We start from the raw sequence: 23,213 nt of genomic DNA, 5'->3' as shown, positions 1-23,213 counted from the left end.
ATACCAGATGGGCCTAGGAACTGCACAAAAGACACCACTTATAAAATTTATATTTTATATATTTATCCTTATAAATTTAGATTTCTAAAGATCATAATTTAGGAAGCCTTCTTCCTACCAAATTAGGTTTTACTCTCCATCTTACAGAATGTTGATCCTGAAAAGAAAAAAATAAATTCCCCTAAAAAAGAGGTATCCCTAGAGGACACAGGCAAGGTATTCTTTAGTTATTTTTGTAAAAAGTTGCCATGTATCACGAACTAAATTAGAAACTGGGGATACATAGAGAACAAATAGAAACTTGCCCCTCTCTCCTACAGACAAGTTCAATGCAGTGTGATAACTTAAGACGTGAGAAGTGTAGAGCAGAACCAGAGCATATAGAGCAGACACTGATCTAGCTGTGACAAGGAGTGCAGAGATGAAGCAGAGAGGTCCACAGATGTCGCGGGATAAAGATCCAGGTATGGAGACAAGGCTGTGCCTTATCCCAGCACCAGCAGAAGACTGGACAGAGACAAGCTGGCAAGGTCTCTCGAATGAGATATAGAACAGATCCTAAAAGTAAAGAATGTTTGACCTGAAAAGAGTTTCTGGACTGATCAAGAACTCATCACTTAGTTGAAGGAATAAAGACAACTCCAGTTACTTGGTGAGAAAGAATTAACTATTTAAAAGAACAACTACAGTCTTCTGCTTTTTATATAGCCATGGACTCAGAGTTTTGATCATATCCATTGTCTATAATATAGTCGTGTAGCCCTGACTAACTGCAAATCATGATAGGGGCTAGAAACTGTGATACCTTGAAAAGTGGGTATGTTTCTAGCTAAAAACCATTTGTTCCATTACCAAATAAAAGACTGGGAGAACAGACATTGGTGGACATATGGTTGCTTCTACTACACTTGCCTTCTTTTAAGGAGAGGTAGTGACTGGAGGACAACATGTCAGTAGGATATATACATAAAGAATAAAATACAATTTTTCTACTTAAATCTAGAAAAGTGTGAAATGCATGAACTTCTGAAATTGTCTATAAAAAGTAATTTGAGATATACAGGTTAAAAAACTAAAATTTATCCTAAGCAAACTATCATTTAATACCCCAATTGCAGCCACAGGAGAAGGCTATATTTTTTTTTAATTTTAATTTTATTTTATTTTTAAACTTTACATAATTGTATTAGTTTTGCCAAATATCAAAATGAATCCGCCACAGGTATACATGTGTTCCCCATCCTGAACCCTCCTCCGTCCTCCCTCCCCATACCATCCCTCTGCGTCGTCTCAGTGCACCAGCCCCAAGCATCCAATATCGTGCATCGAACCTGGACTGGCAACTTGTTTCATACATGATATTTCACATGTTTCAATGCCATTCTCCCAAATCTTCCTACCCTCTCCCTCTCCCACAGAGTCCATAAGACTGTTCTATATATCAGTGTCTCTTTTGCTGTCTCGTACACAGGGTTATTGTTACCATCTTTCTAAATTCCATATATATGCATTAGTATACTGTATTGGTGTTTTTCTTTCTGGCTTACTTCACTCTGTATAATAGGCTCCAGTTTCATCCACCTCATTAGAACTGATTCAAATGTATTCTTTTTAATGGCTGAGTAATACTCCATTGTGTATATGTACCACGGCTTTCTTATCCATTCATCTGCTGATGGACATCTAGGTTGCTTCCATGTCCTGGCTATTATAAACAAAGAAGGCTATATTTTAATGTCCAAATAATTCAAAATGCTTACCAGCACAGTCATTTTGATATGAAAACTTACTCCTCAAAATCGGAAAATATTATAATCTTATTTGGAAATACGATATCAATTGACACTTGAGATTTTTGGTGGTTTTATCTTTAAATTAGTTTATTTAAAAATTATATCTAGTAATATCAGATAACTTCGAATTGTGAGTTATAATTCTGTCATCTCATTTAGAAAAAAAAAAAGGTAAATATAATTTTATCAAAAGCCCAGAGGAGTAGTTTTTCATCATGTCAGCAGAGGTATGATTTTATCTAGAAAGAAAAAAATCCATGGAAACATAAGAGGTGTAACATCCAATGTAACAGAAACAGCTCTATGAAGAATACAAAGAGAGGTTTATTTTCTCACGGCTGTAGCAAGACTAGGGAGCTTACCTGCATGTGATATTTAGAAAGATGAAAAGAGACAGTTATTTAGGTGGTTATTTTCACATTTATTTCAAAGTCAATAGTCATGGGACTGGGAGAACTCCAAGGAGAGTGAGAAAAGCACCTTAAATGGAGAAGAAAAACTGAGTGCTTAGTTCCTCCCCCACTTTTCTAGCTCTGTGAAACTAAGCAGCTTGAAAAGTCTCTAAGATTTCATTTTCCTTTTCTCTTTCTTCCATTTCAGAGTATGTTCTGCTTCATGGCTGGATTGGGCAAAAGAACTTGCCACCAAGAAGTGCAAATACACATGTAACATGTCAGCCATAGCGGCTCAATGACAGTGGCAGATTTTATTCCTTCTTTGGTGAAAGATTCTTTACTGTTAAAACACGTAAATCTAGCAATAAAACAGTCAACAAGTACTTTTTTGGACTTGTTTCTTCTCCTTACCTATCATGAAAGCAGTACTTACTCCACCCTCTTATACAAGCTTAAATGGATTCTCTCCATAAATTTTTCTCATACAGGATCCAGAGTGCCAGGAGAAATAAGGACAACCTCTGATATGCAGATGATACCACTCTAAAGGCAAAAAGTGAAAAGGAACTAAAGAGCCTCTTGATGAGAGTGAAAGAGGAGAGTGAAAAAGCTGGCTTAAAACTCAGAATTCAAAAAACTAAGATCATGGCATCCAGTCCCATCACTTCATGGCAAATAAATTGGGAAAAAATAGAAACAGTGACAGACTTTATTTTCTAGAGCTCCAAAATCACTGCAGATGGTGACTGCAGCCATGAAATTAAAAGACACTTGCTCCTTGGAAGAAAAGCTATGACCAACCTAGATAGCATATTAAAAAGCAGAGACATCACTTTGCTAACAAAGGTCCATCTAGTCAAAGCTATGGTTTTTCCGGTAGTCATACATGTATGTGAGAGTTGGACCATAAAGAAGGCTGAGTGCTGAAGAATTAATGCTTTCGAACTATGGTTTTAGAGAAGACTCTTGAGAGTCCCTTGGACTGCAGGGAGACCCAACCAGTCCATCCTAAAGGAAATCAGTCCTGAATATTCATTGGAAGGACTGATGCTGAAGCTGAGGCTTCAATCCTTTGGCCACCTGTGAAGAGCTGACTCACTGGAAAAGACCCTGATGCTGGGAAAGACAGAGGGCAGGAGGAGAAGGGGGCAACAAAGGATGAGATGGTTGGATGGTATAACTGACTCAAATGGACATGAGTTTCAGCAAACTCCGGGAGACGGTGAAGGACAGGGAAGCCTGGCATGCTAGAGTGCATGAGGCTGCAAAGAGTTGGCCATGACTGAGTGAACAACAACTAGTTGTAGCATCTTTACAACACTCTCCCCCATCCATATGCAGTCTGTGTCCTTGAGTAAAGACTACTTAAGTTTAAGGGGATGGAACTCTTTTCAAGATAGGACATTATGATGGTTAGGCAGTAGGTTCCAGTGCTGATGTTGGTTTGGACCCTTGATGCAAAAAAGAGGGATAATGGGGTGAAAAAAAAAAGTTGCTCAGTCATGTCTGACTCTTTGCAACCCCACAGACGGTATAGCCTGTCAGGCTCCTCTCTCCATGGAATTCTCCAGACAAGAACACTGAAGTGGGTAGCCATTTCCTTCTCCAGGGGATCTTTCCAACCCAGGGACAGACCAGGGTCTTCTGCATTGCAGGCAGATTCTTTGCCAGCTGAGCTACCAGGGAAGCCCAGTGGAGCGAAGGAGGGACTGAGAAGCAAATACAAAAGAATCATGACCCTCGAAGACTGAAAACAAAGCAGTTCTTCCATTTTCTTGCAGATATAAAGAAGAAGATCATTTACTTAATATCATCACGTGACTAAAGATTCCCTAGTGTCGTTTTTATTGAGAATTTGAATGTGGCAAGTAAACACAAAATGAGAGAAGCAAAGATACTTAATATGTTTGTTATGAAGGTGTAATTATATACAAGGGAGCATTCTTAACAAAGATATGGTAATGCAAATACATCATTCACGACTTGGGACTTGAAATGATTAAAGTATTACTTACATGCTCTGATCTGAGGGTTAGTTAGAAAATGAGCGAGGCTAACAGGGACTAATAGAAGTGTTTGATGGTTTTCTTTATACATTTTACTCTATCAGTCCAATAGCTCGTTACTCTTTTGCAACGAATCTTTCTTTCCTGTGGGAAATCATCTAAATTTTGAGTCAAGTTGATGCCATCAAGAAAGGATAGAAATGTGACTCAGACTTGGCCAAAGTGCTCATTCCCCTGGCCATGGTGACTGATCTAGGCATACAAACAATTTAGACTCTTTCTTGGGATTTTTCTGCTCATGCAATCTAAAAAGGCAGTCTCGCTTGGCTATTTTTGCTAAGCTGGTAGAATATTAGTCAAACAGTTCTTGGACTTCCTGTTTGCCATGTGGAGAGAGACGCAGTGAGAGATGGAATGAGACTATCTATAAGTTATAGAGACAGAGTCCTGTCTTACCTTGGTATTTTTATTTAAATGAAGTATGGAATTTTAGTGTATTTGTGTGTTTAAGACTGTTCCCTAAGCAAATATTTGTCCATAGTATTGCTTACTGATGAACCCATTTTGCCTCAGCACCCAATGAGAATAATAACTATGATGATGATAATAATTTCCTTTTGTTACAAGCTAAATGTCTAAGCATATGCTAAATGTCTTTCATATTTTGTTTTTTCATTTACTAAATCAATAATATTCTTAGGTGTTTAAAACTTATAAAATGATGTTTTACAGAAGATGCAAAATTAATAAACAAAACACTCCCCTTACCTGAAGCATGAGAGAATAATAGATATTCCTTATCACAGAACAGAAACAGTGACCCAGATGCAGTCAGGGGCACAAGACATGATTTCAAAGGAAAATTATTCCTAAAATTGGGGACAATGTTAGCATCTAGGCAACATTCTCAAGAAGGAAGTTTGAACTTGGTGGAATTAACTGATTGCAACAGTAAATAAAATGAGATTTTAGGTAGACTGTAATCTCTCATAAGCAGTCCTGGTTTATTTCAGAAATGCTGAGTAAAAAGTCTGTGTCCTTGTAAACCAGAAAGTTTGTTGTAATTGTATCTGATAGTGGAAGTTTTCAGATTTATTTTTGTTTTTTTTTTTTTTACTCTGGCTGTATCAATCAGTTTGGCTGCTTCCAACCCATTTTTTAATAACACATACTTACAGCATTGATTTTAGGACCAAAAAAAGTATTCTTTGCAAGTTAACTGGCCTGAAATTGGATTCATCTACAATCATAAAAATTAACTACTTCCTTCACAGCAACTAAAAATCTTTTCATCTACAAGAAAACTTCTGAGGTATTCACCTTTTTTAAGCTTGCTTTTTGATTATGAAGAAATAGCCATAAGTTCTAAGTACTTTTCTTTCGAAACTCACCCTTCAATGATATTTTCAGTGGCCACCACACTGAAGATATTGCCTTCATCTGCCCCTTTACAATATTTTATTTTAAAATGCTAATGCTAATTTCAATCTGTTTTTATTGTAGATAAATAAAATCCATGGGTCCTCTGTCCATGGAATTCTCCAGGCAAGAATACTGGAGTGGGTTGCCATGCCCTCCTCCAGGGGATCTTCCTGATCCAGGGATCAAGTCAGTGTCTCTTATGTCTCTTCCATTGGCAGGTGGGTTCTTTACCACTAGCGCCACCTGGGAAGCCCAATAAACCTTATATATGCATCCAAAAGCAGTATTAAAAGTACTTTCATAGACAGATTTGTATCTAATAAAACTGTTTCTCTTTCACTATTAAAATATTGAGTAAGACTTATACCTAGTAAAATGTTCCCTCCTTTCCTGTTCAAAAAAAAAAAAAATGCCTAAGCTGTTTACCTAAAATATATAAAATGGCATAGATGGTAGGTAGGTAGAGTTGTTTGAATTGTATCACCCTAAAATTCATGTCTATCTGGAACCTCAAGATGTGCTCTTATTTATAAGAAGTATTTCTGTACGTGTAATTAAGATAAAATCAGGTTATACTGGATGATGGTGGGTCCCAAATCCAATAACAGGTGTCCATAAAGAAGAGGAGGAAAAAAAGAGATTCACAGACAAGGCCACAGGAAGATGAAGGAGAGATTCTTGACAAGCTGAAGAATGTCAAGGATTGCCACGAGGCACCAGGAAGTAGGAAGCAGTGAAGCCTGATTACTCTCCAGAACCTTCAGATGGAGCATGGCCTTGTCGCACTTTTTTGATTTTAGACTTCTATCCTTTGATCTGTGAGAGAGTACACTCTTATTGTTCTAAGCCACCCAGCTTATGTTACTTTATTTCAGTAGCCCTAGGACTTAGTACACATGGGTTACAATAGACTTTAGACACTAGATACACAATTAACCAAGATAACCAGTTGGCCAACATCTCTCGGAAATAATCACTTTATTAAAGTGAGAAAGTTGTAATGAAATTATTTGAAAACATCTCAGGCATGTCCTGGACTCAGTACATATTTGACTCAAAATGATTAATCTGTAGGCAAGCATGAGAATCCATCTCAGAATGGTGACCCTGGAGCACTCTATCACATTATGAAATATCCCATCAGTTTCACTTGAGTGTGCTTATTGAGGCAAGAAGACAGAATATTTTATTTTACAGACACTTGCAGCCACAAGAATTGAACCAAAATGGGTTTTCTTCTTTAACTTTACTAGAGCTTTCTCTAGATCAGAGGTTATTGACCCTTATTATTTTTTGTTTCAGTCATGGACTCTCCCTGAGAATCTATATCCTGTCTTTGAAAAATACAGTATGTACTTTCACATTTTTTTTTCTGTTATCTAATAATCTCAGGATGGTCAGATACTCCCTGATATCTTGCAGGGTCTCTAACCATCCCTATTGAAGAGAATAGCAAATTAGGGAGACTAGCTTCCATCTCCAAGTGTGGACACAGTGGCCAACGTTTATTCAGTTTATTGAATTCACTGGTGCTAAGTATAGGCTTAAGTATGGCTTAAGTTTACTCTCATGTAAACAGAGTTCTGGCCCTGTGTTGTGTGTGTCTGAAAAAATCTGAATTATAACATTTTAGGGAAAATAAGATTATAACTTTGAAGAGTCAGCATCTAGTTGAGGAAATAATTCATACAAAAGCAAAGCTAAAATCAGATGATAAAAGACAGGTAAGAGGCTACATATACACACAAAATATTGTAATATGCACACATGTACACAAATGGATACTTTATAAATGTTACTTGAAGCATATCTGTCAACTACTCACAACCCTTCAATGATGGCTTAGCTTATATTCAAGCTAGTTGGCACAGACTCTAATTCTTTTTTAAGAAAAATTAATACACACACAACCACATTTTGTAATATTGTTTCCACAATGTGAGCAGTTTTTTCATAGTGTTAATCCCCTTTTCCAAAGGAAAAATTAAAGCAAACAAGTTAGAAATAAAACAAACAAATCCTCTCTGTTTCTAAAGTTCATTGCAGCTCTTGGGAAAACAAAACTTAGTTTACGTTTTGCTAATTAGACATGATCCCTGAAAAATGTAGATACAGCAGTTAGTTACATGGGTTAGATGTTACCCATTGTCTGATGCACAGGGTTATGGTTATGCGAACCTGGAGTCCCCTGTGATGGAAAGGTAACGTTGGCTGGCAGCTTCTTAATCTTGGCAGAGGTAGCCCAGACCTGAGAGAGCCAGCTCTGAGGTTTGTTTGTGGAGTTGTTCCTAAAGCTTAGTCTACAAACTGTATGTACACCTCTCCTAACACATTGCTGAGGTCTCTAAATGGCTTAATAAGTCATTTTCTTATCAGAGGTTGCTTTCTTTCACATCTGAGAACAGTGACTGATACATGGCCCCTAAAAACCCATGTTTTACTTTTCCTATAACTGCATATGTGTCAATGGTTGTTTGGAATGTTTTGAAAATCCACAGATTGGACAGTGACTTGACCTCTAGCAAAGTTTTTTAGCCAGGCTTTATAACAATAGAAATAGATCGAAATATTAAAGAAGATTAAATCAGTTATTAGTAGGAGATAGAGAGGGCAGATTAATATTTCAAAGTTGGGTTAAACTATATGAGTTGTGTGAAAAACAAATGAGCAAAATAACTGAGAGACCAGAAAGAAAGAAAATCAGAGCCATGAAATAGTGTGAGGGAAAACCTGCTATAGGGAGTAGTTTTGCCACATCTGATTTCTATCACTGGACAGAGTAAGTTTCAGTTTTATGGTGCCTGACTTCATGATTACTACTTTTAAAAAACATGATTTCTTATTTTTATTCTTACCTTGAACTATCTTGAATAATTTTCATGGAAACAATCAATCATAAGCATCTATACTAAAACTAACCATCACAGAAAAGAGTAGGGGTTGTGGGGTAAGCGAAATATCAATAATGTCAGATATGCAGATGACCGGAGAAGGCAATGGCAACCCACTCCAGTACTCTTGTCTGGAAAATCCCATGGATGAAGGAGCCTGGTAGGCTGTAGTCCATGGGCTCTCGAAGAGTCGGACACGACTGAGCGACTTCACTTTCACTTTTCACTTCCATGCATTGGAGAAGGAAATGGCAACCCACTCCAGTGTTCTTGCCTGGAGAATCCCAGGCACGGTGGAGCCTGGTGGGCTTCCGTCTATGGGGTCGCACAGAGTCGGACATGACTGAAGCGACTTAGCAGCAGCAGCAGCAGCATGCAGATGACACCACCCTTATGGCAGAAAGTGAAGAGGACCTAAAAAGCCTCTTGATGAAAGTGAAAGAGGAGAGTGAAAAAGTTGGCTTATAGCTCAACACTCAGAAAAATAAGATCATGGTATCTCATCCCGTCACTTCATGGCAAAGTGAAAGTGAAGTGAGGTCCTTCAGTCGTGTCCGACTCTTTGCAACTCCATGGACTGCAGCTGACCAGGCTCCTCCATCCATGGGATTTTCCAGGCAAGAATAGTGGAGTGGATTGCCATTTCCTTCTCCATTCATGGCAAATAGATGGGGAAACAGTGGAAACCATGGCTGACTGTATTTTTCTGGGCTCCAAAATCACTGCAGATGGTGATCGCAGCCATGAAATTAAAAGACACTTACTCCTTGGAAGGAAAGTTATGACCAACCTAGACAGCATATTGAAAAGCAGAGACATTACTTTGCCAACAAAGGTCCGTCTAGTAAAGGTTATGGTTTTTCCAGTGGTCATGTATGGATGTGAGAGTTGGACTATAAAGAAAGCTGAGCACAGAAGAATTGATGCTTTTGAACTGTGGTGTTGGAGAAGACTCTTGAGAGTCCTTTGGACTGCAAGGAGATCCAACCAGTCCATCCTAAAGGAGATCAGTCCTGGGTGTTCATTGGAAGGGCTGATGGTAAAGCTGAAACTCCAGTACTTTGGCCACCTGATGCAAAGAGCTGACTCATTTGAAAAGACCCTGATGCTGGGAAAGACTGAGGGCAGGAGGAGAAGGGAACGACAGAGGATGAGATGGTTGGATGGCATCACCGACTCAATGGACATGGGTTTGGGTAAACTCTGGGATTTGGTGATGGACAGGGAGGCCTGGCGTGCTGCAATTCATGGGGTCGCAAAGAGTTGGACAGGACTAAGGGACTGAACTGAACTGAACTCACTAATTTAATACAGAATATAATTTAATATAGTATTAATATATGTTTTAATATTAATCTAATTCTAGTATTACTGGGCTTCCCAGGTGGCACTAGTGATAAAAAAAATTCACCTGCAAATACAAGAGATGTAGGAGACACAGGTTCAATTCCTGGGTTGGGAAGATCCCCTGGAGTAGGAAATGGCAATGTACTCCAGTATTCTTGCCAGGAAAATTCCATGGAGAAAGGAACCCAGCAGGCTGCAGTCCATGGGGCCACAAAGAATTAAACAGGACTGAGCACAGTTCGAATATTTCCAGCTATGTGTTCCTTTAAAAAATTCTGAATATTATCAAACTTTCATATTTCATTGAGGAGTTTCAAACAAATCAGAAATGCTTGCCCCAATGCTTAATTTTTCCTCATATTTCAATAACTATGTATTATCCTATTTCTCCCCTGAGCCTTTTCTATGTCTAGGACCACTATGTGAAAGTTGCTCAGTTGTGCCCGACTCTTTGCGACACCATGGACTATATATACAGTCCGTGGAAGTCTCCAGACCAGAATCCTGGAGTGGGTAGCCTTTCCTTTCTCCAGTGGATCTCCCCAACCCCGGGATCAAACCAAGGTCTCCTGCATTATAGGCAGATTCTTTACCAGCTGAGCCACAAAGGAAGCCCCAAATAACTGGAATGGGTGGCCTTTCACTTCTCCAACAGATCTTACCGACCCAGAAATTGAACTGGGGTCTCCTGCATTGCAGGCAGATTCTTTACTAACTAGAGAGACTTATTTTATCCTATAAGAAACAACAGAAAAAATTACAAAAATTAGAAGTGACAATGGAGACAAGTTGTTTTAAATGTGCAAATCAAAGAGAATTCTAAGCTTTGGTGCAAATTTTCATATTTGTTATAACGATATAATACCCAAATACAAACTGCAAAATAAATAATTAAGTGTAAAAATGGATGACCTTGGCTCAGATCATAAACTCTTATTGCAAAATTCAGACTGAAATTGAAGAATGTAGGGGGGATGTAAAAAAAAACAACACTAGGCCATTCAGGTATGACCTAAACCCAATCCCTTACAATTATACAGTTCAGTTCAGTTCAGTTCAGTTGCTCAGTTGTGTCCAACTCTCTGTGACCCCAGGAATCCCAGCACGCCAGGCCTCCCTGTCCATCACCAACTCCCGGAGTTCACTCAGACTCACGTCCATCGAGTCAGTGATGCCATCCAGCCATCTCATCCTCTGTTGTCCCCTTCTCCTCCTGCCCCCAATCCCTCCCAGCATCAGAGTCTTTTCCAATGAGTCAACTCTGATGAGGTGGCCAAAGTACTGGAGTTTCATCCTTAGCATCATTCCTTCCAAAGAAATCCCAGGGTTGATCTCCTTCAGAATGGAATGGTTGGACCTCCTTGCAGTCTAAGGGACTCTCAAGAGTCTTCTCCAACACCACAGTTCAAAGGCATTAATTCTTCAGTGCTCAGCCTTCTTCACAGCCCAACTCTCATATCCATACAGTGGAAGTGACAAATAGATTCAGGGACAGTGGAAGTGACAAATAGATTCAAGGGATTAGATCTGATAGACAGAGTACCTGAAGAACTATGGATGGAGATTCGTGACATTGTACAGGAGGCAGGGATCAAGACCATCCCCAAGAAAAAGAAATGCAAAAAGGCAAAATGGTTGTCTGAGGGGGCCTTACAAATAGCTGTGAAAAGAAGAGAAGTGAAAAGCAAAGGAGAAAAGGAAAGATATACCCATTTGAATGAAGAGTTCCAAAGAACAGCAAGGGGAGATAAGAAAGCCTTTCTCAGTGATCAATGCAAAGAAATAGAGGGAAACAACACAATGGGAAAGACTACACATCTCTTCAAGAGAATAAGAGATACCAAGGGAACATTTCATGCAAAGATGGCAACCATAGAGGACAGAAATGGTATGGACCTAACAGAAGCAGATGTTAAGAAGAAGTGGCAAGAAAACATGAAAGAACTATAAAAAAAGATCTTAATGACCCATATAATCACAATGGTGTGATCACTCACCTAGAGCCGGACATTATTCACGAGACTTCAGTCTTCTCTCCCAAATCCCTTTATACGCGTATGATCTCCCTCACCACTTCGCATTTTGTTTAATCAATTTACCTTTTTATTTTCTTACTTCTGAATCTTTTGGGCAGTGGACGTCCATATACTTTTATTGTGTAGAGTATGGATCCATTATTTTGTTCAATTTCTACATACTGATTATTTGTCAAAACAATAAATCTAAAATTTCAAGGAATTCATATAAACGAGTTAAACTAAAAGCATTCAGTTTAGAAGTTTACCACTAGGTTTTGTTAGAGAAGTCAATAACTTTTTCCGGCTATCAATTATCATCTTGCAGATTTTCAATAGGATGAAAGTAAAGAGCAAATTTACTTATCAGACTTACATTTGGCAGTCATTACTTCTGAAGAGTTGTACTGCTTTTAGAATTATTCTAATCTACACACTAGAAAATTAATATTAAACTTAAAACATATCCCCTGGAAGCAAATAAAATATTTTATTAATCCTCATCTGTACCTGTTATGAATAATTTATAGTTTGATTATGAAAAAGCTTCCTCACTGGTTGAATTCTAAATTAAAAAAAATTATCTATGATTAAAAGTTAACTGATAATACATATACAGAGATATAAATTAGCCCATAATCCTTTCACTATTATACAACCAAGTTTATATTTTTGTGTGTATGTGTATGGGTGTCTGTGTACAAACCCAAATGTATTTTCTTTCTGATTTTAATAATGGTTTTAATTTTGTTTTAAATATTCCTTTTACCTTAAATGACCCATGGTAAGTTTTAGACTTGAGTAGTCTAGCCCTCTCTGAGCCCCAGTGAACAAGAAAGTATCTAGTAAGCCCAGTATTTCAGTAACTCTACTTTGCTGACATTTTCCACTATAAACATTAAATCCAGGAAGATTTAGGCTTCAGGACAAACATTATCAAGTTCATCTCATTAGAATTTCTTCAGAAGAGTTAGAGGAAAAAATCATTAGAAAGAAATGGAAATAGAATCATAAGAAAGCCACTTAAAACTTTTCTTGTTTTCCTTTATCATTTTTTTGCATGTATGATACATTTTTTGCATGTATGATAAATCATTTTAATGTAATAATCAGAGGACAAATGCTAAATCTTGATACCAAGACATTTATAAAGACTGTTTTTCAACCTGGACATAAAAGTAGTATCAATTTAGGAATAATGTAGCTCATCTGTTGCTGCAATGCTTCAACAAAAAAACTGAAGAAGGAAGGAAGGGAGGGAGGGAGTAAGGAAGGAAGGAAAGTAAAGGAGAATAGTAATGGGTAAAGCAATTGATTGAGATTTAAAATTAACCTAGGGGGGTTGATCAAAGAAGATGCATGATTAATAGTTTAATTAATGGTTTAATAGTCCTACATAACTAATTGCAGTCAAGAAAAAAAGAAATAAAGAGGCGGAATATACATGTGAAAAAATCTAGAAAATAAAGTAGTTGTATAACAAGATAGACAAAAAAATCAAAAGAGAAAAAAATGCACACAGCATTTTATAGGGTTCTTACATTTTAAAGACTGTAAGGAGAGTAGTTACAACTTATTTGCTTGTATTCAAGTCTCTTTAGTTTAAAATTATCTCACATAATTTTTTGATTCTAGATTGGCTTTTCCTAACATGAAGTCCATTTCTAATTAACTTTCTTCATCAGCTCCTGTGCCAGAATTATGTAGATAAATACATTTATGAAATAAAAATAATTTTTAATATTGTCAAAACAAAATATTATTAGAAGGATAAATAAATTGGAGATTATGAACTAATAACATTATCACATATGTGATATCACATATCACACATACCACAATTAAATTAGGAATTATCCTCTCTGAAATTCTTAACCTTATAATTTCTCTCCATTAGTACACAGCTAAAGGCCAAAATCAAATGTGACCAATACTCTAAAGTTTATGGCAAATCAATATTTGTATTTGTGCATATTCTTTGACTTCCATAAAACTCCCTGAAATATAAGTCTTACCTCATTCTGGAGATCTCGAATCATTTTGCTCTTTCTTTCCATTTCAGTCTTTAGAAAATTAATCTGAAAATAAAGAGGATATTATGTAGATGCATTTCACATTTATTTCTATAGCTTTTATAAGTTTATTTTCACAATTTTTGAAGTATAACCTAATGATTATCTCTGTCAACAAATATGGAAAAAGAACAAAGGATTAATTTTTCATTAACCAAACTTTTATTGCCCAATTCATAAATATATCTGCTAATTATATAAAAATACTCTTTTTCTTATGTAATGAGATATTGTATTTTAATTGAGAAATGCACATTATGACTTTGATTCTTTCACCTGTATAAAGCTTAATTTTTAAAAATATGGTTCCTAAACACAGCTAGAGTCTAGGGTTGGGCCTAGGAATCTCTTTTATTAAAACACTCTCCAGGTATTTCTGACATATGGCCAAGTATGAGCGGAATTGCACAGTGACACTCCTCACCTGAAGCATGGACCCTTATAAATACTGTGCTAAAGAAACCAAGAGGTTTCTGCCTATATACAATATTGTTGAAATCTGTAACCAAATGGTAACAAAATCTAAATCAAACAATTTTTGATGGTCAAACTACATATAAAATAGAAGCAGAAGCCTGAGAACTATGTCCATCATTTCGGCCATAACAATTTTCAAAGTTAAGTTTGAATCATGAAGGTACTGACAGCAACCTGAAAATGTGAGTTATACTCATTTCAATTTGATGGATAAAACAAAGTTATCACTAGAAGGACTTGATGACAATCAAAATTAGATATGTGTGCAAAGCAGTAGTATATGTCTCCCCCAAAATAGCTTTTATACCCATTTCTACTGCTCTGGGCTGGTATCAACTAACTGGTTACCACTGTTATGGGCTGGACCAACTCTTGTGGTTCTGTTTATCACTGCAAGATGCCTTCAGCAATAACCGTCAGGAAAGTTTGAAAAAAAAAATAAGGGTTTATGACTTCTGAGTCCAGGAAATTACATGGTATAGTTTGAGGGAGTTTGTGAGGAGAGAGAATGAGAAGGAGTCCATGAACCTGGGGTTCTGCTTTTATTGGGGTGGAGAGTGGGGGCCTAGGGTTTCAGAATGTTCACTCTTTATTGGTGACTTTAAAATACGAGTGGCTATTTAAAGGGGAGAACAGAAAATCACTAAACAAAACAAAAATCAAGAAGCCCCAAAGGTTAGTTAACAAACTTAACCAAAACCTCTGAAAAAAAAAAAAAAAGGCTCACTGGGGAGCAGAGGTGGGAGGTACAGCTGATTCTTCAAGTCAGTGGTTGGCAAAGTGTTTATTGGAGAAAGGCCTCTTTGAAGTGGCCACTACTACAATCAAATCTTTTTTTTTTTTTTTTTTGATTGGTTTTTATTTATTTTTTTTAATTTTATTTTATTTTTAAACTTTACATAACTGTATTAGTTTTGCCAAATATCAGAATGAATCTTTGATGGATTGGAAGAATCAATATAGTGAAAATGAGTATACTACCCAAAGCAATCTATAGATTCAATGCAATCCCTATCAAGCTACCAACAGCATTCTTCACAGAGCTAGAACAAATAATTTCACAATTTGTATGGAAATACAAAAAACCTCGAATAGCCAAAGCGATATTGAGAAAGAAGAATGGAGCTGGAGGAATCAACCTACCTGACTTCAGGCTCTACTACAAAGCCACAGTTATCAAGACAGTATGGTACTGGCACAAAGACAGAAATATAGATCAATGGAACAAAATAGAATGCCCAGAGATAAATCCACACACATATGGACACCTTATCTTTGACAAAGGAGGCAAGAATATACAATGGATTAAAGACAATCTCTTTAACAAGTGGTGCTGGGAAATCTGGTCAACCACTTGTAAAAGAATGAAACTAGAACACTTTCTAACACCATACACAAAAATAAACTCAAAATGGATTAAAGATCTGAACGTAAGACCAGAAACTATAAAACTCCTAGAGGAGAACATAGGCAAACACTCTCTGACATACATCACAGCAGGATCCTCTATGACCCACATCAAAGGAAACTATTAGCAAGGTGAAAAGACAGCCTTCAGAACAGGAGAAGATAATAGCAAATGAAGCAACTGACAAACAACTAATCTCGAGAATATACAAGCAACTCCTACAGCTCAACTCCAGAAAAATAAATGACCCAATCAAAAAATGGGCCAAAGAACTAAATAGACATTTCTCCAAAGAAGACATACAGATGGCTAACAAACACATGAAAAGATGCTCAACATCACTCATTATCAGAGAAATGCAAATCAAAACCACCATGAGGTACCATTTCACACCAGTCAGAATGGCTGTGATCCAAAAGTCTACAAGTAATAAATGCTGGAGAGGGTGTGGAGAAAAGGGAACCCTCTTACACTGTTGGTGGGAATGCAAACTAGTACAGCCACTATGGAGAACAGTGTGGAGATTCCTTAAAAAACTGGAAATCTTTTTTTTTTAATTAAAAAAATTTTATTGGCGTATCAGTCAGACACTTAAACTACAAAAAGAAATGCAAACCATCAGGACTTACAATACTCTACCTCAGTACTTAATGGGCACCAGGAAATTTTGGTATGTACAGATTTGTCTTTAGTTTTGGTTATGAACTACTTAAAGCTGTCTTGATTGTATGAATAACCTGGTGTTTCAGTGATGCCATGAAAGTGAAAGTGTTAGTCGCTTAGTCATGTCCAACTCTCTGCAACCTCATGGACTGTAGCCTGCCAGGCTCCTCCATCTGTGGGATTTTCCAGGCAAAAATATTGGAGAGGGTTGCCGTTTCCTTCTCCAGGGGATCTTCCCAACCCACAGATCAAACCCAGGTCTCCCACAATGCAGGCAGATTCTTTACCGTGTGAGCCATCGGGGACCATGGGGACAGTGACCCCATATTAGCTTATCAATGATGCCATAATTTTCCCCAAATCCTCACATTTTGATACTATTTATTATATGTTCTCCATAATTAACACTTAACTTTAATTAACAGTGTAATGAAGATATACTGCAATGTCAAGACTAAAAAAAGGACAGAGACTTGGGAATGCAATGTTCAATTATTCAGGACATACAATATATTCAGAATATTCAAAAGTCATGGCATTTTGAAACCACTGGTCTAGAATCCCAGCAGGTGTTAAGATTCCTGGAAAATCAGAAGTGAAATAGTTCCGAGAGACAGAAAATAACACTTATTTACATTGAGTAAAGAATAGATGGCCGTAATTCCTTATTCTTAATGAGAGTCAGAGCTTGAAGCTAATTCTTGCCTTCATACTAATTATGTCTCACTTAGGGCAAGTTAAGCCATAAAAATTAACAAGAGTGGTGAAATGCATCCAGAGAGCATTAATGGATTTAATTACTCTGGCTACATCTGATAGATCATCCTTTCTTGCTGTTTGTTAGGTTTTTCATACGGGACACAAGTTTGTAGGATTTGCTACTCCACTATCTGCTTAGAGATCAAAACAGATGCTCACATGTTCATAAAAAGTATTTGCAAATGGAATTAGATCAAGACAGCTTTATTTTTAATTTTCATTAAAATGTTTTTTCATTTTATTTTTCAAAATTTTGTCTTCTTTTATATTTTTGTGATTTAAAAGTACTATCACCTTCAAGTTTTATAACGTTTTACTATGGACTTACTGGGGATTCTCAGGTGGTGCTAGTGGTAAAGAACCCACCTGCCAATGCAGGAGACACAAAAGATGCAAGTTTTATCCCTAGGGTTCTGACCACTGGGTCAGGAAAATCCCCTGGAGGAGGGCATGGCAACCCACTCCAGTATTTTTGCCTGGAGAATCCTATGGACAGAGGAGCCTGGCAGGCTGTAGTCCATAGGGTTGCACAGAGTTGGACTTACTAATATGGGTATTTGCAACATCTTTTGCATAAAATATACAGTCTTCTTTTATGGAAAAAGGCAGAGTAATCAGATATGTAATCAAGGGCAGCACATAAGAGTATTTGCTCCTAAGTCTAAAATAGCATGACAATATTTACAATATCAAATCCAAATGTTTTCCCTCTAGTTGGGAATGAGCAGTTTATATTTCTCACTGTCCCCTTCTTAGCCAACATTAAACTACATCAACTAGAGTCTTTCTAGCAGAAAGAATAATCACTGAATTATTTGCAACAATTATATACTTATTTAATCCTCAATAAGGAGAAAAAGCACAAACATTTTGAGTCTTTACCAAAGTTTGGAAATGAGGAGTCCCAGTAGTATGAAATCTATTTTTTTTCTAGATTCTACCAGATATACATTAAAAATAATACTTCTACTAATTAAATATATTTTATTCCCATATTTGTTAAGCTTTCTGTCATCTATTTTTGTACTTTGACTTAGGACTTACTCATCATTCAACTCAAAACACAAACACATTCCCTCCAAAAGACAAGTATTATTTATTTCCATGGGTGTTTGCATTCATTGATCTTGATGATATATTTTGTTAACATAATCTTTAATTTTCTCTTATAGAATTTTTACATGTACATTCATTAGTAGAAAAATAGCTATTAATTTATATATATAGCCATTAATTGATTTTGGAATAATAAGTGATGATGTTCATAAAATTAGATGAAAGTTTTCAAACTTTTTTCTATTTTTCAGAAATTATTTGCCTATATTTGAAATTGGGTCTCAGATGGCGCTAGTGGTAAATAACCTGCCTGCCAGTGCAGGAGACATAAGAGACTTGACTTCGATCCCTGGGTTGAGAAGACCCCCTGCAGTACGAAATGGCAAGCCACTCCAGTATTCTTGCCTGGAGAATCACATGGACAGAGAAGCCTGGTGGGCTACAGTCCATGGGGTCACAAATAATTGGACACAACTGAAGCAAATTAGTCAGTATTTGAAATTAGCTTATCTTTAAAAATTGGTAGAAGTCACCTTCTAGCCCTGGAATATATGGGAAAAGAGGTCTTTCAGCATAATAAAATTTTGAATGTATTCAGTTATTCAAGTATTACATTTCTTCTTGCAAAAATGTTAGCATTTTATATTTATTCATCTAGGAATTTACATGTACATTTTAAATGTACCAGTGACCTGTTGCTCATAATAACTTATTTTGTTTAATTCCTGTTATGACTATTAGCTCTCTTTTAATTAAACATTTTAAAATTGGAGTCTTTTTATTCTTAATCTTTCTCAAAGCCTATTTATCAGTCTTTTCAAATAACTTAATCATTTTTTTTTCTATTTTATTGTCGTCTTCACCAACTTTTATAATACTGTCTTTCTTACACTGATGTTTTGCTTTTTCAAAAACTTCTTGAATTTTTGTTGCTAGTATTCTGTCTTTCTGGAAAAAATGCATGCAAAGCTCTGAATCTACCTCAACTATTACACTGGCACATAGTGTCTTCATTATTATTATTTCTTTACATATTTTATTATTTCTTAGTAACTAAAGAGTTATTAGGAAATGTTTTATATATTTTCAAAACATAAGGAATTGTTTAACTATTTATTTAAACATTTATTAAAATACATTGAAACTTTGGCTATCAGTAATTTTTTTCCTACATTATTCTTTCAATTGGAAATTTTATTTATTACAATTGTTTTCTTTCTATTGAGTAGATTAAATTTAGTTTCTGTTTAAACTATATGCCAGATAACAATTTTAGGGTAATCATGCATGTTATTTTAATTTGAATTATTCCCCAAATTCTTCAAATAAGGAAACTTGCAGGTTAAAGAACTTAATTTTATAGACAATAGATGGACCACTGGGCTTCCCAGGTAGCTCAGTGGGTAAAGAAATTGCCTGCAATGCAGGAGACACAAGTCCAGTCCCTGGGTTGGGCAGATCCCCTGGAGGAAGGCAAGGCAACCTGCTCCAGTATTCTTGACTGGAAAATCCCATGGACAGAGGAGCCTGGCGGGTACAATCCATGGGGTCACAAAGAGTCGGACATGACTGGAGTGACTGAGCATGCGTGTACAGATGAACCACTAGGAATTTAAACCTGAATATTCTTATTCTGTGCTTCCCTGGTGGCTCAGATGGTAAAGCCTCTGCCTGCAACGCAGGAGACCTGGGTTCGATCCCTGGATCGGGAAGTTCCTCTGGAGAAGGAAATGACAACTCACTCCATTTGCCATTTCCATCTTGCCTGGAAAATCCCATGGATGGAGGAGCCTTTCTTTTCTTTCTTTCTTTCTATTCTTATTCTGTAGCACATGTTAGGTTATGAATACATTTAGGGAGTTTCTGGCTCAGTACAGTATTATGGGGTGGGAGAGGAAAATCCTCCCTCAAGATTCAATGCTGAATTTTAAGAAAAGTACTAGAAGGGTTCTGAGAGAGACCTTCTTCTCCCCAACTATGCATCCCTTGTCCCCATTATTCTGATACTTGGCTATTCTAGCTTTTGCTGAGCTCCTTTAAAAATTATAGCTTTCTTCTTTTAAGATGTTAGACACAGTTTGTGTAACATATTAAACACAGGTTCATGCCTTGGCTTCTCTAAATATTAACTGTGTAAATACAAGCAACAGTTATTCACTTTCAGTAAAAAAAATTAAACAAAAATAATAGTGTGCCATTTTGTTGTGAGAATCTGAGAAAATAGTATGTGTGGAAACTTCTATTCTGGTCTAAATGCCATTATTTATGACTGGGCTATGCACAAATTGAGATTAAATATGATAAGTCAAGGCAGAAACGGGATTGCAGTTAGGGTCACTCAGTACACGGAGTCAGATTTTGAGGGGAGGAATCGACACGGTGGTACTAAAAATGTGTCTGCTCTTTCATGTGACACAAGTGTCTAAAGAAGGGCTTCCCAGGTGGCACCAGGGCTGAAGAACCTGCCTGCCAATGCAGGAGACGTTAAGAGACGCAGGTTCTATCCCTGACTTGGGAAGATCCCCTGGAGGAGGGCATGGCAACCCACTCCAGTATTCTTGTCTGGGAAATCCCATGGACAGAGGAGCCTGATGGGCTACAGTCAGTCCATAGAGTTGCACAGAGTCAGACATGACTGAAGTGACTTAGCACACACATATGTCCAAAGAGCTAGACACGAGGGTGCACTGTATGTAGGTTTAGGTTAGCAGTGAGTGCTGCCATGGCATAACAGAGAAGAATAAAGGCACTCATCTTTACTGCTGGGCTGCACAGATAACAATGAATTTATTAACAGGAAATAAATCTGCGCCTAGGAAAATCAAGTCATTATTACAAAGACTGTCTCCAGGAAGCAGTTACTCCAGATGACAGACAGGGCTAAGTTTCAGAGGCAAATTCTATACTCTAATTCAGATTATTCAAGGAGGCCTTGCAAAAGAAAGGCAGGCATTTCTGCCAATTCTCAAAGGAGCTGGCGTCCCATATAATCAACCTGACAAGCAGCCCCTATGTCTCAGAGCCTGCTGAAATCATTCAAACTGGCCAATCCTAGACCAGCTTACCTTGCTTAACCCCTTCCTTCCCACAGAAACCACAATAGAGGCTCTTGTCCACAGTTTCTCCACCTTCATTTGCCCCGGGACTGACCTGGGGCTTCCCTGCATGGTCCCTGGTCATGTGGCATGTCACCCTTCTTGGAAACTGTGGGAAATAACTATTTTTCCAAATGTAGTCATTTCCTGATATGTTGCTCTTGTGTGCTCATGCTGAGTTGCTTTAGTCGTGTCCAACTCTTCACAACCCCACGGACTGTAGCCCACCAGGCTCCTCTGTCCATGGGATTCTCCAGGCAAGAATACTGGAGTGGACTGCCATGCCCTCTTCCAGGGGATCTTCTTGACCCAGGGATCGAACCTGTGCCTCCTGTGGCTTCTATATTGTAGGTAGATTCTTTACCACTGAGCCACCGGGGAAGCCCTTCTGTTGGTCTTACTATACCTTATAATTTTAATTAATAGACTATACTTTAAAAAAGACTCAGGCCCTCAAATAAAATAAAAGCTTCAATCCCCATAAGTTGTACATAAAGGGGGAACAGGTAGAAATCTAGTTTTCAGCACTACTACCCAGACCACTCTCCCTCCTGCTTATGGGGAATATTAGTCATAAAAATTGAAATATGAAGGTCAAGTGAACATGATTTTGAGAGAGAAAATCTGGAGAGAAGATTCACTCTTAAACCTTGGGGTGTATCAGGATCACCTGTGGAGATGATTAAATAGGCAGATGGTGTAGCCCCACCCTTGAGAGACATCTATTCAGGGGTTGTAGGGCATGGCTCAGGGTTCTGTATAGCTTAACTTAGTTCCAGGTCACATCCCAAATCCAAGGGCTGCTGATATGGGGCCTGACACCAGCACTCCTGTCCTCAGTTTCTCATTCATAAATAAGTGTTGGGAATTAGTGGACCCCTAAGAAGCAAATACATATTATTTTTGGAATGAATGCTGATGAAGCATGTTTTATAATCTTGGTGATGATGTTTTATTTATTGTATTTTCGTTTTTATTTGTTCGAGGTGTGTTTGTTCAATAGTGATTTTGGGGAAAAAAAAATAAATGAACAATTCTCCAGCTCCAAAGCAAAGGACACAAAAAAGAAACACTTACAGTAGCCTCTTGTTTTTCTGCTTTGTCAGCTGTCTCCTTAAGCTGACTTTCCAGGGCCTCCTGGAGAGCCTTCATTTGTTCTCTTGTTTAGGAGAAAACAGAGAGGAAAAGAGAGACATAATATAACTCTGTACACTATGAAATAAGATTTCACTGCACATATACACTTAGGAAACATAACTAGAATGTATAGAAACACAGTTAAATATACAGGATGCAACTCAGGATTCTGGTAAAGAGTACTGTCTCCCATGGAAGCTCGAAAAGCAAGCTGTATTTAAGAGAAATTGCCTTGCTCTTGTGTCTCATAAGAATCCCACTGTGAGAGCTGCGTAATGTGTCAAATCATATCAATAAAATAATTAAGAGTTGGAAAGCTAATTTTAGTGACAGCGTGCTAGGGTGTGAACATGCTGTTCAGGAAAAAAGAAAAAAAAAAAAGTCACCATAGACTTGCTGATAGGATAAAATCATCATTCCCTTGGATGCCCCAGTTGACTAATTCTAAAGCATTATGTTTTAGACATCTTGTGTAAGGTCTGAGAGTTTTTGTAAAGACAAAGAGAACAAAAGACTTATTTCTAATGTGAAAGCTCATTTATTGGGGATAATAAAAAACACATGTCTTCACACATATACACATTGTGTCTCAAGCTCCCTAGGACATACGGACCATGTCTCACACTAAAAATTAAATACTTTCATAAATATGCATTTCCTTCAAAGGTTTAGGATTT

The 23,213-nt window shown here is 37.3% G+C and overlaps 1 protein-coding gene across 1 annotated transcript in view; it reads right to left on the bottom strand.

Moving 5' to 3' along the window:
• Positions 1–22,558, bottom strand: part of LUZP2 (leucine zipper protein 2) — a 270,546-nt gene extending 247,988 nt beyond the window's left edge. Inside the window, exons 1-2 of the mRNA XM_055581381.1 lie at positions 22,477–22,558; positions 13,885–13,947 (exon numbers count right to left, since the gene is read on the bottom strand). Of these exons, the coding sequence (XP_055437356.1) occupies positions 13,885–13,947; positions 22,477–22,551 (138 nt within the window). The 5' untranslated portion in view covers positions 22,552–22,558. The remainder of the gene's footprint in view (positions 1–13,884; positions 13,948–22,476) is intronic.
• Between the last annotated feature and the right edge of the window lie 655 nt (positions 22,559–23,213).

The sequence above is a fragment of the Bubalus kerabau genome, chromosome 5 (genome assembly GCF_029407905.1).
Source record: "Bubalus kerabau isolate K-KA32 ecotype Philippines breed swamp buffalo chromosome 5, PCC_UOA_SB_1v2, whole genome shotgun sequence".
In the NCBI taxonomy this organism is placed as follows: Eukaryota; Metazoa; Chordata; class Mammalia; order Artiodactyla; family Bovidae; genus Bubalus; species Bubalus kerabau.
Note: the sequence above shows the minus strand (reverse complement) of the source record. Positions and strands in the feature narration are given on the sequence as shown.